The following is a 16,979-nucleotide window of genomic DNA, read 5'->3' as shown; positions in this document are numbered from 1 at the left end:
TGAATCATTAACATACAAAAACTAGAGGAAAGGCATCTCACTTTGTTGATGGCGTTGTGAGCAAGAAAGGCCACGAAAAGAAGTAAAAATGGTGAAAAATGGAATAGTAGTACGTAATCAGAACAATGGTCACATAACCTTTCATCCTTTAGGTGAAAAATGACAAAAAGAAAAGAAAATATATCCATTGCTTCCTTTCAACTCCACCTTCTCACACCATGGAAAATTATCTATACTTGTTTCCTTATAATTATATATACTTACAAGTAGGTATACACACAAAAATAAGCTAAACAATATGATAGAAATGTCACCACCATCTTGCTCTTTCATATTTGGAGTTGTTCTCTTGTTTTTATCAGTATTTTCATTTACAAATATTCATGCTCATCATTGCACTGAAGGATTCTTGTCAGAAGCGAACCAGAGAAATCTAACTATAACATTTTGCAAGCGATATAAAGAAAGCAATGCAGTCGAAATAGCGATGGATCTACGCGAAAAGTCTCGAAGACTTGACGTAATGGTGGGAGCTAAGTTAAAGGAAAAAACGGGGTGGCTAGCCTGGGGTTTGAACCCTGGTTCAGAAGCTAGAATGGTTGGGACACAAGCTCTCATAGGTAGGGTTGTCGAATCAGCAGGTTAGGTTAGGCTGAATTTGGGAGGGTTAAAATGGCTGAGTTAATAAATTGGCTGTTATTGACCCGCCCAAAAATTATTTGGGCTGAAATGGGCTATAAAGCGGGTCATAACCCAACCTGCCCAATTCTTACTAATTTTAATTGTTTGGTTTGTTCTTTTATAATTTTTTAATACCTAATTAAACTATTTTGTTTTAACTATTATACTGTATATAACATATCAAATGAAAAAAAAAATCTTTTTGTAAATATTCTAACAAAATTTCTCGTGCTTTGGCTACATATCAACTCAATTTTTGATAGGTTGAAATGAGCCGATCTATTAAATAGGCAGATCAATAACTAACCCAAACTTGAACGAATTGGGCAGGTTATGTTATAATTGGCTAATTTTGCCACATCTGCTCGTAGGTATCAAGAACATGAATGGGGAATTACTTTGGGATAAATACAACATCACAAGGTTTACCAAGATAGGTTGTCAACTCTTGCCTTCTGCCATTGACTTGATCATAAGCAATTCCAGTTTCAATTTCAGTTACATTGAACATCTTCAGTATTATGTCATACAAGCAACTATTGTTCTTCCACTGAAATATGATGTGTCGAGATTAAATCATGTGTGGCAAGTTGGAGTTGATGTGGCAGAAGGAAAGGAACCAAAGATGCATCCTAAAGAACTAAGGAATTATGATAGCACTGAGACAATTAACTTGAGGATTGGCAAAGGTCGAGGCAATAGAGTTCATGCATCTTCTCGAATAAGAAAAGTAAGTCAGGCTTCTACTACTTTTGAATATGGATAAATAATTTATTTTGCTAACTCCATATGCATATATAACAATAGGAAAAATTACATCTCAATGCCTTTTTATGATCTATTTTACAAAATATGACAAAATGTATACATATAGTACACATATAAGATACGTAGTATAATAGACATACCTATACATCTAGTATACATATTCAGTGTATAAATTTTCACTACAAAAAAACGCTTAAATTGCGGGGTTTATTTTTAAGGTTTGCGGCGGTTTAAAGCCCCCGCAATGTGTTGTTGCGGCAGTTGCTAAAACCCCCACAATAATAGCTGTCGCAATCAATTAGCGGCGGTTTTTTGCTGACCGCCAGAACTAATTTGCGGCGGTTATTTTACGACAGTTGACCCCCGTAATTTTAAAATTTAATCTTTTAAAAAATAATTCTCAATTACAGATTGCGGCGGTTTAGAACCTCCGCAATACATATATATATATTTTTTTAAATTAGCTTACATTTAAAGGTCCTGGCAGTCTCATATCCCCCAGAAATTCATTGAATTTTTTAATTTATATATTATCGATCACAAAATCACTAATTAAGCTGGAAATCATAATCAAAGCAAAAAAACGTTAAAACTTTAAGAGATATCGATAACATATCGTAAAATCACAAATGTTATCATAAAGTACCATTAGTTTTTTAAACTAAAAATTTATGTAGCATTATCAGATCACTCAAAAACTAAATTTAAACACAATACATTCACTCCAGCGTTCTAACATCCGTTCCTACCAAACAATACAATGAAATCAACGGTTGTCACTAGGATTACTATCACCGAATGATCTTCTTGCATCCATGGGCGAAAGGGATCCACTAGCCGCATCACTTGGCTGCATAATGAAAAACATAGAAATAGAGTTAGCTACTATCCTGATAACACCACAACTTTTTATTCAAGTTTGATTTGGAAATCCAACTGCTCATACAGTAGAAAATAAAACATAGTAGAGAATAAAGCTACAAACTTTAAAATATTCAAGCATATAGCATAATATACAAGCTCATTCATTCAAGCACAGGTACTAGACAAATAACTTCAAAGATCTCAGCTCCACTAATGTAAGAAGCAGATAGCTAGCAGCAATACAAGAAAGGTTCCATGATAATCATCAACAGCATTCTGATTCTTTTCCAAATGAAACACCTTATGAAGAACCGAAACGAGAGGAGAATCTGGGCTTGAACTAATCCAGTGAAAAACACTTACTAGATCACTGTAAGAGACTAAGTAAAAGAGAACAAGCACATTAATAAGGGGTTAACGAGACATAATGGCCAAGCATATGCACCATCTGAGCATTAATCAATCAGACCACGAGCACAAGCAAAAATGATAGCAGTCAAATTAACACCTTAAACATTCAAATTCCATCATATAATATATTGAAAAATGCAATCGTGTTAAAAGGAGACAAATTAACAACAGATATAGCACATGAAAGCTGCACAAGCCTCTCAAAATTCAAAACTACCATCAGATATACTGAAAATTTTCACACTGTTATCCAATCATAACACCAATATCAAGTATGATGTAACTGGGGTTTATCTAGCTTAATGTAAAAGTTTAAAGCACCAATAACAAACTCACCTGTAATTTCATCCAAGCAAAAAAATCTCTAACTTGTCTCCAACCCCTCTGTTCTTTAAGCACAACACACATTTCTCTAAAACTAAGCTTAGTAACAAAACTCCCGATCACTTCTCTCATAGCATATGACCTTTCAGCTTTACCTTAAAGACTCCTTACTCTCTTAATAGCAGCAACTACATGTTTCCCATACAAATGACCATTTCTATCATCTTCTAAATACTGCACCACTTGCTCAGGTGTTCTTTTAATCCATTTGGGTGTCAAAGCTTGTGAGCCTTGGTTTCGTCTCAAGATGCTTAAGTATTTTGCTTTACAATTAGGGATGGACCTTTATTAAATAAATAATTTGGTATTCGGTAAATACCAAACGGTATTAATATCTCGTACCGAACCCGAAACTGAATACCATATTTCTGAAATTTTACACCTGAATACCGTACCGAATACTAAATTACCGAAATTCTAAAATTTTACTCTCTGTTTGGTTGTTTCTTATGCAGCTTCAATTTATTACACAACAAACCAGACTTCATTGACACAAAGAGAAGTATCCCTTCTTTTTTTTTAATCACTAAAAACTTGATTTCCTTAAGCAGGCATTGAGAAAGGATTGTACACAGTTGAATCATACATCCCAACAGTGGATAGGAAAGGACCATCATATTACAATTGGATCATCTGAATGCCGATACTGTTTTTCCGGACACAAAATAAACAAACATACAGTAACAGCAACAGCAACAGCAGTCTCGTCATTTTTGAAAGAGAAATCAAATCCAAAAAAATTCAGACCAATTAAATGAAAAAGAAATGAAGAACTTTACTTACTGTTGTAGGAGAAACCGCCGAAGAAGAAGCAAAAAACCCCGCAAATTGTTCTGGTATCGTCCCTTCTTTCATTATCATATATGCCTTGAAAGCATTCATCATTTTTTCCTGAGCATTCATCGTTTGCTTATGGTTCTGTTGACATTGGGACGAACATGAACCTTCACTGATTGAAGCACTTATACCACTGAAACGAGGTCTTGCGTGTTTAAAAACTTTACTGGGGACAGGTCCTAATCCCAAGCACCTCACCCTCCCAGAGTGCTCTTCTCCTAGCACCTTGCCGACGGCATCATTTCGCGAAATTTGAGACTCGTCTATGGTGCTTTGGCTTAAAGCTAACTCAATTTTTTCCTACACATACAAAACTCGTTGTCACACATAAACCAATAGGAATGCCTGAAATTAAAGAAGACAGAACTTAAGAGACATGGCTTTTAAATATGAAGGAGAATATGTGAGCTCATTAATTTTTATCCCATAAGATGGAAAAACTTTAACTTGATTACTTGGACTTAGGATACAAAGCAAAGATATGGAATTCTAAGGACAAATTTGAAAAAAATAACTTCAAACAATGAAACAGAGAGCATGGAATCAGATCATATTGCTATATGAATACTACTCCAGTTTATTAATATTCATATCTATAGCTTATGCTTATAGACCTTGAACAAAAAACTTCAATCAGATGACAACCGATCAGTTTTTCAGTACAAAAATCAGTATTAGCTCGCTTCAGTTATCTGCCCTACTTCCTAATCCTCATGATTTGTTTGTTGAGGTAAGCTGAGAATGCACAGAAACTTACGCATATTTCTTTTGCTGCTTCATTAACATATACTCCATCTTGATTTTTATGAGTAGCAAGGTATATTTGTGCTCGTCCAGGCCTTTCTCCAGTCTGAGCCATCTGTAGATAAAAATCAAATAAGAATTATTTACTACATAAAAATAATTACATAGTAAGTTAATTTACTCACCATTTCAGCCCTTCTCGTAGCATTCGCTTTGGAGCCGCCTGTGTGTGGTATAGTCTGTTTCTTTCGATTTTCAGCATTTCTTAAACGCATTGCCTTATAAAAATATACTTGAAACTCAATTATAAAAACAAATAATTATATAATTAGAAAGAGTAGTATAAGTAGTTACATAAGTACCTTTGTTGAATCTTTATATTGGTAATCAACAAAAGAAATCTATTGATCACGTGGAATCCCATCCGGCACACTTTCAATCATCTCAGTTTTACTTTTAAGCAGGTCTTCATGTGTCCTCCACAAGTTATTTTTATTTGCAGCCCACTTCTTTCCAATAGATTTATAGATATGTCCCATTGCAACTGACTCGGTTGTCCTAAAGAAGAACTTGGGCTTCAAGAATAAAACATTGGTTAGCTTATACCTTTATAATTTGATATAGTTGTGCTTCTCACCAAAAAAGAAACAGTGATATAGTTGTAATAATATAGAGCTTATACCTTTATAATTTGATCGAAGACGCGGTTGAAGTATGAAATAGGTAAACTTAACCATTTCTCAAAGTTGATTGGAAATAAAGAGCAGTCACACGCCAAAATTCCACAAAAGCGTGAAAGAAGGCCGCGCCCATCTCCAAATGGTTCATCCAAGTAATCAAAATCAACCACAATACGTTCTTCACACGTTAAATTGATCACTTCATTAACTTTCACTCTAAGTTTCCTGATATTTTCTTCTGAATCTATAATAAGAACACAGATCAGTTGAAGCCATGAAAGAGATGAACAACAACTTAGAAGGGACTGTTGAATATGTATTGATAGTCAAAAGTATTTACCTATTGCGTCTACAATCCAATGCGACCTAGAACGTTTTTTGGATGCGGCCTGAACTGTTGGAGCTGGCTGTGGTGAGTCCTGATCTGTCGAAGCCAAATGTGATGTCGAGTGAACTGACAGAGCTGGTTGTGGTGAGTCCTGATCTGTCGAAGCCAAATTTGATGTCGAGTGAACTGATTGAGATGGCTGTGATGCTGGGTGAACTGCTGAAGCCGGCTGTGGTGCTGCCTGATCCATCGGAGCGGGATGGGATATTGAGTGAACTGATCGAGACGGTTGTGATACCGACTGAGGTGTTGGAGTCGCCTGCGATGTAGGCTGAAATGATGGGGCCAGATGTGTTGTTGCCCGAACTGACATGGTCCGATGCGTTGGCAAGCATGACGTTGATTGAAGAAAAGAAGGTCCTGATTCAGCAACTGGTTGAGATACTGACTGAACTGAATTTTGCTTCTTCTGCAAACGCTTGAACCTTGGCATATCTACAATTCAATAAGGAATCCTACAGCAGGAAGCAATGAAGTTAGTAAGCAAATCCACAGCAAAACGTCAAGATTGAATATAGCTCCCGAAAATAGTAATAAATGAGAAAGATCAAGAATTATATCAAAAAGGTGCACCATAGCAATTGAGCTAGATCAAAATAAGAAACCAATATGGTTAAAAAGTGAACTTTCAAAGAAATGTTTGAACATAGTAAGATCCACAATATAACAGCTGGTCAAACACTTTCTAAATCCTGTGCAGAACCCAAGTAACAAGCAACTCAAAAATTCCATAAAGAATAAAGATAACTTTATTAACCAAAAGATAGTATGTTCTAGAAAAAACACTAACGAAACTTTCCTAATCAAGCGGGAAAAAAAGGTGACGAAGGGAACTAAAAAAGTAATGATATATCTATTCAGTCATATGCTCCTCTATTGCAATTTGGATATTCTCGTAATCAACATCAAAAAATTGTCCAAATTCTTGTTGTCGATATGGTTCATTCTCGTATATTTCCTCTTCATCAACCTCTCCCATGTCAAACAAATCTCTTGGCTTTAGATGTACTGCCACACTCCATCCTTTATCAGTTTCATCATCAACATAATAAACCATATTTGCTTGTGATGCTTCAATATATGGATCGTCATCCTCACGATCACCAGTGTGAATCAATTTAGAGAAGTTGACACAATTAAACTTCCAAACATCTGATTTGAACCCTCTGTTTCGAGTAGTGTCAGCCCACTGACATTTGAAGAGAACAACCCTGAATCGGCCATAGTAATTAAGCTCAATAATATCTTCCAACCTCCCGTAATATGGCAGGTCTGCTTGTCTTGCATACCTATCTGCACTAGATGCAACACAAGAAGTGTCAGAGACAAGAAAGACTTCGCTATTTTGAGTTTTTAATCCTTGTTCTCTAGACAAAGTCCGAAATTTGAATCCATTAATGTTATAAGCACTGAATCTTCTTGCATCTTGTGCCGGACCTTGTGCTAAGAACTTCATATCATCGGAGATAGTGTCTGCTATATCCGGATTCATTATCTAAATAGACAACACATTTTTGTTAGAAATATAAATTGATACAAGAAAGCTTATGAAACCAATCAGGAAACATTCTAATAATATTCACTTACTCTCTTAGGAAACCAATCAGGGAACTCTTTACTAACTCTCCTCTCTACCTCTGTTGGTGAAAGTTTTCGGCCTCTACTTCTTCTGATGTGATGTCTAAATTCACTACAAAGGTGTTATATGAATCAATTTAAATCCAATTATTCTAAATGTTTCTTATAAATCTAATCAATTTAAATTTCTTACTCAACAAATGGCTTCACTGTTGCGCAATTAAGTAACACATATCGATGAGCTTGTGTTTTCTCCAAAAGAGTCAATGGTTCTGTTGTGGAGCCTCCAACAGGTTTACCTTGTTGGGGGAACATAGATGACTTTTCAGAAGCCTCATTACAATTTGGTTCATCATTTACACGTTTAGGTCGATTTAACCTTGACTCAATTCCCTCAAAATAACGAGAACAAAAAGTTAGAGCTTCTTCAACTATGTAGCCTTCAGCTATGGAACCTTCTGGTTGTGATCTGTTCCCTACAAGGGACTTTAAATGACCTAACAATATATAACCAAAATAATAAGGTGTTAGAAGAAGCATTTACATTGAAATACTATTACAAGGTCGATTAAAATATTTTGAATAAGAAATATTTTACCTTTCAACAAAATACATCCATCGATAATGCACCGAGCCACCTTGTATTACTTCATCCACTAGATGAATAGTTAGATGAACCATTACAGTAAAAATGATGGAGGGAACAACATCTCTAGATGGCACAAAGTTTCCACAATTCGATTTTGCAGCTTTTCAAGGTCTGCGAGGGTTAAGATTTTCAAACAAAGATGCCTAAAAAAGGAGGAAAGCTCTACCAAAGTGGCAACAACCTGGTTTGGAAGCACATTGCGAATTGCTATAGGTAACAATTGTTCCATAAGGATGTGACAATCATGACTTTTTAGTCCAAAGATCCTTTTCTGATCCAAATAAACACAACGAGATATATTACTTGAATAACCATCTGGCACAGAGATATTCTTTAAAGTCTTGAGGAAGGTCACTTTCTTTTCCTTTGGAATTATAAATGCACCAAGCCTACATTCATCATTCTCATCCGGCCAAAGATCATGCCTTATACCCATATCTTGTAGATCTCTTCGAGCCTTAACATGATCCTTTGATTTTTCTTTATCATTTAGCAAAGAGTATATAATATTGTCAAACACATTTTTTTCAATATGCATAACATCTAAATTATGGCGCAACGAGTTAAACTCCCAATATGGAAGATCGAAGAATATGCTTTTTTTTCTCCATTGTTGAGTTGCACCTTCTCCAACACTCCCTTTCCCATTTCGTTTCCTTTTACCACTCAATTCTGCTTGTCTTCCAATTGTGACACTGATATCTTTCACTTGTTGCAAGATGTCTGACCCTGATAGCTTCTTCGGAGGGGTCCTCTCTTCGACATTCCCATCAAAACGATGCCTCATCAGTCTAAATTTATGATTTCTTCCCAAAAACCGACGATGGCCAATAAAACACCACTTTCTACTATGACGAAGTCGACAAGGTTCTGCGTCAAAATTACAAGAGGGGCACGCAAGACCAGTATGTGTGTTCCAACCAGATAAGATATCAAGTCCAAGAAAATCACTGACTGTCCACATAAGAGCTGCTCGCATTCTAAACATTTCATCCTTTGATGAATCAAAAGTGTCTACATCTTCCCTCCATAACTCATTCAACTCCTTAATAAGGGGTTGTAGGTATACATCTATGTTATTCCCTGCCGTACGTGGACTTGGAATGATCATTGAGAGGATGAAATTTGGTTGTTTCATACACAACCAAGGAGGAAGGTTATATGGAACCAAAACCACAGGCCAAATGCTATAATTAGTACTCATTGTCCCAAAAGGATTGAAACCATCACTAGCTAGACCTAATCGAACATTTCGAGGATCAGAAGCAAATTCAGGAAAAGTTGTATTAAACCTCTTCCATGCCTCACCATCTCTAGGATGTCTTATGGTTCCATCTTTGTTACTATCCTCCGCATGCCAGCTCATATGCTTAGCAATCTTAGAGCACATGAATAATCTTTGTAATCTTGGTTTTAATGGAAAGTAGCGCAAAATTTTTGCAGGCTTTTTTCTTTTCTTCTTTTGTTTCTTACTTGTAGTAGGTGCATGATCTTTATTGCTCTCATTCTCGGGCTTCCATCTAGAAGTGTGACAATACTTGCATGTTTCTGCATTAACATCATCTTCCCAGTACAACATGCAATCATTTGGACAAGCATCTATCTTGATATAATCAAGACACAACTTCTTGATGGTTTTCTTGGCCTCAAAAAAAGAATTAGGAATCTTTGCAAATTTAAATGCATCTTTGAGTAGATCTAGTATCATAGTCATTCCCTTGTCACTTAACCCAGACAAACACTTTATGTGATAAAGCTTTAATAAAAATTCCAACTTTGAGTACTTAGACCCTTCATACAATTCTTGACGTCCATCTCCAAGCAACTCAAACAAATCTTTGTTATTTGAAGCAGGCATATCATGTAACATTTCTTCTTCTCCCACCACTTGTGACGGACCTACATCAATACCCTCATGCCTTAAGCCCCCAAATGCTTCATTAATCAATAATTCTACAGGATTTTCAGTGGGTGGTACATCTTGAGTGACCTCTCTATTTCTGGAATTATGCAATACATTCATTTCCCCGTGCATAAACCAATTGACATAGTTTTTTGGGAACGGCTTGTCAATCAAATGATTAAACACTATTTTTCTGGTCTGCCACTTCCTAGAACCACATTTAGGACATGGACATTTTATTTTATCTCCTATAGCTGCATTGTTAAATGCAAAATTCAGAAATTGATTCAAACCAATCACATACTCTGGTGTGTTCCTTGGCATTCCAATCCAAGATTTATCCATTAAAAATATTAGATTAGTGTGCAACAATATCACCTATAAGAATTCATGAGAAAGAAAATGAGTTGCCTATTAGCATAAGTGAACATAATAGAAAATGAAAAAATAGTGAATTCTAACAGAGAACATACATAACCAAACACCTTAAGAAAAAATTACTGAGGTTTTCACGAAGTACTGACAGATTTGAGACAAATCAGCAAATTAAATAAATACTTGCAATTATTCTACCTATTTTAATCTATCTTATTCTCCTAATGTGTAAATGCTAACCAACATCATCAAACCGCTAAACACAATATTCGACTTACAACTAAAACTATTTCAACAAACGACTAACATCATCAAACCGCTTTTAGTTTTGTTAGATGAAAGCAAGAGAGTATAGAATTTAATGTATATATCTTTATCCAAATGGTATCTTCTAGCTTCCTTATAAATTTTTTATGAACTCCGCTTCAGGAAATGGCAGTGATGTGTATGCTCATAGTTGAGCCAAACTCAAATTTGTGACTAACATTTCATACGACAAATGATTGCAAAAACATGGTGTAACCGCTGTTAATAATAATTGTGCACCAAGCTTCAGAATGTAACCGCTGAATACATGGTAAAAACATCAAACATAAAAGCAAATCTGGATTGTTTCTTATTATGGTAGAACTTTCAATCATTTTATGAAGATTACCAACTAACATTGCAAAGTCATCACACTAATCCTGTACTAGAGATTTCATTCATTGATACAAACAATCAAACACATTCAAGGTGACACACGTTTCTGCAATCTCAGCGAAGTCCTTGCCATACTCGGTGTCACGTTTCTTCACACCTCTGTAGTTTTCAACCTCTGTATTTCTCCCACTCCTCTTAGCAACTCTATCAAAACCATCATCCTATTTCCTAATCGTCACTAATTTCATCATCATATTCATTAACCCTAATTTCATCATCATATTCATTAACTAATCGCATTTTCATATGGATTAATTGCAGTTTAAAAACTAAATTTACTTTTTGAATTACACTAAAGAGCAAGAAATATATACTGAAAAAGATATCAAGAAGGACGAACCACAACCATTTACCAAAAGTCATTCAGACATGAAGCAAAAACAACTTACATTTCAAAATCATCACACTAATAAAATTTTAACTCATTCTAACATAAATAACCCAAAAAACTGGTTTTTTTCTTGAAATAATTAAACTTACATTTCAAAATCAACACATTAATACTGTAGTATGAAAATTCAACTCATTGACACAAATAATCAAACACGTTCAAGGGGACCCATTTGTAAAAATAATTGCAGATTACATAAACCCAAAAATGGGAAAGATGAAAGACCCATTTGTAGAAATAATTGAAGAGATACCTGTTGATTGAGGAAGAAATTCTTTCCTTGCTAAAGAACTGGGCTCTTCAAGGAAAAGATCTACAAATTATGTGGAAAAGAAGTGAGGGACTCATTAGAAAAATTCACACAAAAAAATCAATTTTGAGAAATTTGAGCTAAAAGTTGCGTGCCCTTTTGTTTGTAGAATGTTGAGAATATTGATAATTTTGAGCAAAAATTTACCTTTGAGATCAAAAACTTCAGCTTATGCTCATGATGAATCACAACTTAATTCTGCACTTTCAACCTTCTATTTAATCAGCACACTTTTAAACCTTCACTTGTCAAATTTTTATAAGAAGAAACGAGGAAAGAGGAGTATTCTGAGAGAGCAATGCCTTCAATCCCTGTGGAATAAAAAGTAGTGAGAGAGGGAGGTTTGAGACACATAGGGTTTTGAGAAAAGAAGTGAGGGTTTTTTTTTACTTTTGTTTAAGAGAAAAAAGAGCCAAGCCAAAAAAAAAGTGAGGGAAAAGTTCGCGCTATTTTTTTCCCAGATGGTGGAGGTTCCAAACCCCCGCTAGTTTCTTTTATTTGTGACGGACATGTAAACCCCCGCTATTTAATGAAATTTGCGGGGGTTGTAGCTGACCCCCACTATTAGACCGCCGCAATTTAAGCATTTTTTTGTAGTGTTTATAAGTTTCAACTATATTGATAAATAAGTTTGGTTGAACTGTACATATAAGTTTCCCAATATAATTAGCCGCGGTATATGTAGAATGCGCACCCACTATTTTATTTATCTTTATCAAAAAATTCTTCAAACTACACTAAGCGAAAAGTCTGTTTTGTGTGTTTTTTTGTGGGTTTGAAAACAATTTTGTTATATTGGTCAACGAAGTATTTGCACGAAGAAGAAAAAAGAACAAAAATAAAAAGGTTCTCGTAGAATCTGATTATGTAACCCTCTTTCTTTTTAATCAATTCCAGCAAAACAATACTATCTTTTTATTCTTAGAAACAATTTAACTTTAGACCTCATTTACCGTCATGATTTTATAAACTGAGAAATGTCATAGCTTGTTTAAAATCCTCAAATTCAAAAGCCTTTTAAAAAAAAAAAAAACTCTGTGTCTAGTCAAATAAGTTTATATAAAATGAAATAAAGGAAGTAAAATTTAGAAATTCCAACTATTAAAATACGCATAAAATGAGATAAATGGATAAAAGTAAATCAGAATTTTCGTTCGTTTTAAAGTAAAAAAGGTGAATAATAGAACAAGCATCTAATATTTCATATACCACCAAAGGATGTGGTGCAGCGGATGGGGCTGGTCTTTTCTTAGCCAGGGGTACGTTCGACGATATGGAAAAATCCTTGGTAGGGAGTGCTTTTCCTAGAAATGGGCCTTACGCAGCGCCATATAGTCGGGTTCTAATGAGGGTACCAGATGAAAAAAATAGAATAAAAAAAACTAATACTCTATTTCTTATTATTGGTATAAACGGCACGTGTTTCTGTACAGACAAATATACTAACATCAACATAAAGAACCCGCATGTTGTGGTATTTTTGTTGCATAATGATGAATTGAGAATATTATGTGCAGGTTCATGGGATATTAAATATTATTGGGTGGGGTACATTGCTACCTATTGGTGTGATCATAGCAAGGAATTTCAAAGAGTTTCCATTACGTTGTCCGAGTTGGGAAAAATATCATATTATATGCCAAAGTGTTGGATACATTGTGGGTTCAACTGGCTGGGCTGTTGGAATATGGCTTGGTAGAACATCCAAATATTACTCCTTTTCCACACATGGAACTTTTGGCATCTTCATTTTCACTTTTGCAACCCTACAAGTAAGAGTCTCTCTATTGAGATCCCTCAATTATTGGTAACGTGTAACTTCGGTCCTTCTCATACTTAGCATGTACTCCCTCCATTCACTTTTACTTGTCCACTATAGTAAAAATATATTTTCATTTTTACTTGTCCACATTCGCATATGAAGAGAAAGACAAACTTTTTTGTTTCTTGTTTTACCCTTACATTAATTACTCATTAATCTTCAAATCATTTTTCAAATCTATTGAGACACCAATTAATATGGGTATTATGATAAAATATATACTTCATTTATTAATTATAAAGAGTCATGCAAAATTAAAAGTGAACAAATAAAAATGAACGGAGGGAGCGTATATTACGCTTGAAACAACCAATTAGATGAGTGTTTTTGGTCCGTCTGGTACTTCACAAGCATATTTACTCTTTAACACAACACAACATTATCTATCAATTGGTTTCACAACATTTTATGCTCTCAAAAGTATACTAACATATATTTGTGTGGATATTTAAACAATACTCTCACGGTTCACTTTCGGTTGTCAACTATACCAAAATCAGATTTTCAGTTTTATTTATCCACTTTAGCATATCAAGACAAAAACAATTATTTTTCTGCTTACCCTTAACATTAGAACTACTAAATTCTCCAAATCATTTTCCAAGATTTTTTTGACATGCTAATAGTCATGGGTATAATTATAATAAAATATGCACTTCATTTATCATTTTCTTAAAAGAAGTGTAAAGTCCATTGTGGACAAACAAAAGTGAAGGAAGGGAGTATATATTAATAGTGTGGAAAATTATGTATTGTTAGTGTATTTTAACCGGTCATAACAGATGATCTATGATTTTGTAAGTTGTCAAATTAGAATTATGTATTGCTGCTGGCCACTATTAACCTGAAGGTGTAAAAATTTATACATTGTGATTGCAGAAACCCTCTAAATCTGCACAAAAATTATTAATGTCAACTTGAACCAATAAAAAGAGTTGCAAGTAGTAGAATAAATTATCTACTGATGATCCTAACGAGTTAAATTATTGATATCTTTTTAGCTCATATTGACAAATAAAGGTCTCTGATCATTTGGTTTGCCACACACAGATGCTGGTTTTCATATCATTTAAACCGGGCGTTCGTGCCGAATTTCGTACGTATAGGAACATGTTCCATCATGTTGTTGGATATTCATTACTCGTTGTGAGTAGTATCAACATATATAAAGGGATAAGCATAATGCAGCCGGATGATCCGCACTTGCTACCTATTTATTTCGGAATAGCTGGTTGCCTGGCTTTCATCTTTCTAGTCTTTGAAATTGTATCTTGGTACAGATTTTTGCGTGTAAAGTTTGATCTTGGGATTCTATGTGAAAAGAACTAACCAAACACGGAAGCAAATTCAAGAAAATCTTCAAGAGAAGATGGCAAAGTTCAGCCTAGCGATACACCTAAAAACAACTAAGAGACACCAATACAGAAGCAACAAGGCAGTTGCTGCCGTTTATGGTATAGTACGTGTTTGCAGGGTCGGAGGTAGAGGGGTGCAAGGGCGTTCAATTGAACACCCTTCGTTGGAATATTATACTACTATATAAATAGGTTAAAAATAATATTTTTTCCATTTATAAAAGTTGTTGAATCCTTTTAATGTAAGAATACTTTTTTTGAATCCCTTTGTTTAATTCTTGGCTCCGCCACTGTGTGTTGGACCATTTACTCGTTTCCTTCTGTTTTGGCTCGATTCTATTCTGTTTTGTCCTATTGTAAGTTTCTGTTTGGAGCCTTTTTTTTTTTTTTTTTACATCTTTTGGTGTGGTAGAATGCATATTTTCTTGGCAAAGTCTTCTATCTATATATTCTGCAGGTGATGTAATTATTTTTTGGACTAAAAGCTTATCCAAAAAATAATTATCTGAAGAGTAGTGTCATAATCCAAAATCTCCCAAAATGACTCTCATCGTAGCTTTAGATTGGTATAGGGGATACCAACCAAAAAAAAAAAAAAAAACCAATAATTAGGACGCTCTCTTCTCTCTCCTCTCCCATGCAAACCCTAACCCTAACGTAGTCACATGGTGGCACCACCTACTGGCCAGCCGTCAACGGCGGTTGGCCAGCCTTTGGATATCGCATTATCATCAAACTTCCCACCTCTACCATCAATGACACTCCCCGCTAACAACCCTACTCACCCACTTCCTACTATCCCTACCACTTCATATGCTAATACTTTGATAGATCCAGATGTTGTTTCCATGCATGAGTGTGATCCCATTCCCTTGAAGATGATTACATACGTAGATGGGATTCCTTACGTAAAATGGACATCAAGTGAAGTTGCTAGAATGGAAGTGATAGAGAATCTACAATATGCAATAGTTGGAAAATTCTCATACGGTTGGCCTGAGTTGGAAGAGTTGAAGAACATCATTCCAACTCAATGTGGTGTTAAAGGAAAGTGTTAGGTTGGTTTTTTCAAAAACAGGCACGTTTTAATACGATGTACTAGGATGGAAGACTTCATTACTATTTCATCCAAAAGTGCTTTTTGGCTCAAGTCGAAGGATGGATTTTCCTATCAGATGAGACCTTTAATATATGATTCAAACTTTAAGATTGATGAGGAAACCACGACTGCTATGGCACGGATCTCGTTCCCTGATATTCTTCCAACTTTTTTTGTGAAAGAATCATTATTCTCTCTAGCTTCTGCTGTTGGAAAGCCATTACAATTGGATCTTGCCACTGTTAACAAAACTAGACCAAACTGTGCTAGGGTTAAAGTGCAAGTGGATTTATTGGCAGATTTTCCTAAGTTTGTGATGATGGATATAGAAGATGAAGATGCTAAGGAGATTCGTAGTCTTAGAGTGAAGATTCGATATGATCATCTCTCTAAGTACTGTACTGAATGTATGTTACAAGGTCACTCTAATGATGACTGCCGAGTCCTTCATCCAGATATAGATGATAAGACTGTTGATCAAGGGAATAAAGTTGCTGATCACGTTCAGGTTCAAGGTGATGATAAGGAGAGGGTGGAAGAGCCTAGAAAAGAACAAAGAAATAGAAAGAACGAGAATAGAAGAGGTTATAGAGGATGGCAAAAACCTATTCAACAGTATCTTCCCAAGGTGTTATCTAGTGGCAAGGTGGTGACTTATCCTGGATCAAAGAATTATGTAGATTCAACTAGAAAGGAAAACAAGGCTGAGGATAGTAATCATAATAGTGATGAGGGTACCATGACAAAAAATCAAGATATAGTGATCAACACTAACAAGTTTGATGTCCTATCAACAATTAATGAGGAGGAAGAATCCAGCAAAGTGAATAATGCAACAGAAGTGTTTAATGCCAATGTGGAAAATGATATTCAGAAAAGTGGTGTGGATCAGGTAGTACAAACTCCTAAGTTAAGCACTAGGGATTGGGCGGAAAAGGACTTTAATCAGGTGGTAAGCATCTCTGAAAGATCACCAACTGGTAATGTTGAACAGAAGAAAAGTAGATGGGCTAATGAAAGCTCTTAAATTGATATAAT

General features: G+C 35.2%; 2 protein-coding genes across 3 annotated transcripts; one reads left to right on the top strand and one right to left on the bottom strand.

Annotated features, from left to right (window-relative positions):
- Positions 1-285: 285 nt before the first annotated feature.
- Positions 286-15,640, top strand: LOC132636242 (cytochrome b561 and DOMON domain-containing protein At3g25290-like). Its single transcript, XM_060352992.1, has 4 exons — positions 286-620; positions 1,053-1,411; positions 13,183-13,437; positions 14,538-15,640. The coding sequence occupies exons 1-4, from the start codon at positions 299-301 to the stop codon at positions 14,814-14,816; spliced, it is 1,215 nt and encodes a 404-aa protein (XP_060208975.1). The 5' UTR covers positions 286-298; the 3' UTR covers positions 14,817-15,640.
- LOC132636245 (uncharacterized) lies at positions 2,132-12,007 on the bottom strand. Of its 2 annotated transcripts, XM_060352993.1 has the most exons (8): positions 11,813-12,007; positions 11,609-11,668; positions 5,710-6,212; positions 5,372-5,613; positions 5,052-5,264; positions 4,703-4,967; positions 3,892-4,245; positions 2,132-2,299 (listed from the first exon to the last, which is right to left on the bottom strand). In XM_060352993.1, the coding sequence occupies exons 3-5, from the start codon at positions 6,188-6,190 to the stop codon at positions 5,091-5,093; spliced, it is 897 nt and encodes a 298-aa protein (XP_060208976.1). In that variant the 5' UTR covers positions 6,191-6,212; positions 11,609-11,668; positions 11,813-12,007; the 3' UTR covers positions 2,132-2,299; positions 3,892-4,245; positions 4,703-4,967; positions 5,052-5,090. The 2 variants fall into 2 exon arrangements, with proteins under 2 accessions (XP_060208976.1, XP_060208977.1); XM_060352994.1 differs by lacking the exons at positions 11,609-11,668; positions 11,813-12,007 and having other exon boundaries at positions 5,710-6,421.
- Positions 15,641-16,979: the final 1,339 nt, after the last annotated feature.

This window comes from Lycium barbarum, chromosome 4, assembly GCF_019175385.1.
Source record: "Lycium barbarum isolate Lr01 chromosome 4, ASM1917538v2, whole genome shotgun sequence".
Taxonomy (NCBI): domain Eukaryota; kingdom Viridiplantae; phylum Streptophyta; class Magnoliopsida; order Solanales; family Solanaceae; genus Lycium; species Lycium barbarum.
The sequence above is the reverse complement of the archived record's forward strand: the minus strand, read 5'-3'. Positions and strand labels throughout refer to the sequence as shown.

What these genes read in the sequence shown, in the direction of transcription:
- LOC132636245 (XM_060352993.1), bottom strand. Translation starts at nt 6,190, where the DNA reads ATGCCAAGGTTCAAGCGTTTGCAGAAGAAGCAAAATTCAGTTCAGTCA. An exon ending in TTGGATTGTAGACGCAATAG is followed by an intron (nt 5,614 to 5,709) that starts GTAAATACTTTT and finishes TTCTTATTATAG; the next exon opens with ATTCAGAAGAAAATATCAGG. An exon ending in TCTTCGATCAAATTATAAAG is followed by an intron (nt 5,265 to 5,371) that starts GTATAAGCTCTA and finishes TTATTCTTGAAG; the next exon opens with CCCAAGTTCTTCTTTAGGAC.
- LOC132636242 (XM_060352992.1), top strand. Translation starts at nt 299, where the DNA reads ATGATAGAAATGTCACCACCATCTTGCTCTTTCATATTTGGAGTTGTT. An exon ending in CATCTTCTCGAATAAGAAAA is followed by an intron (nt 1,412 to 13,182) that starts GTAAGTCAGGCT and finishes TATTATGTGCAG; the next exon opens with GTTCATGGGATATTAAATAT. An exon ending in TCACTTTTGCAACCCTACAA is followed by an intron (nt 13,438 to 14,537) that starts GTAAGAGTCTCT and finishes TGCCACACACAG; the next exon opens with ATGCTGGTTTTCATATCATT.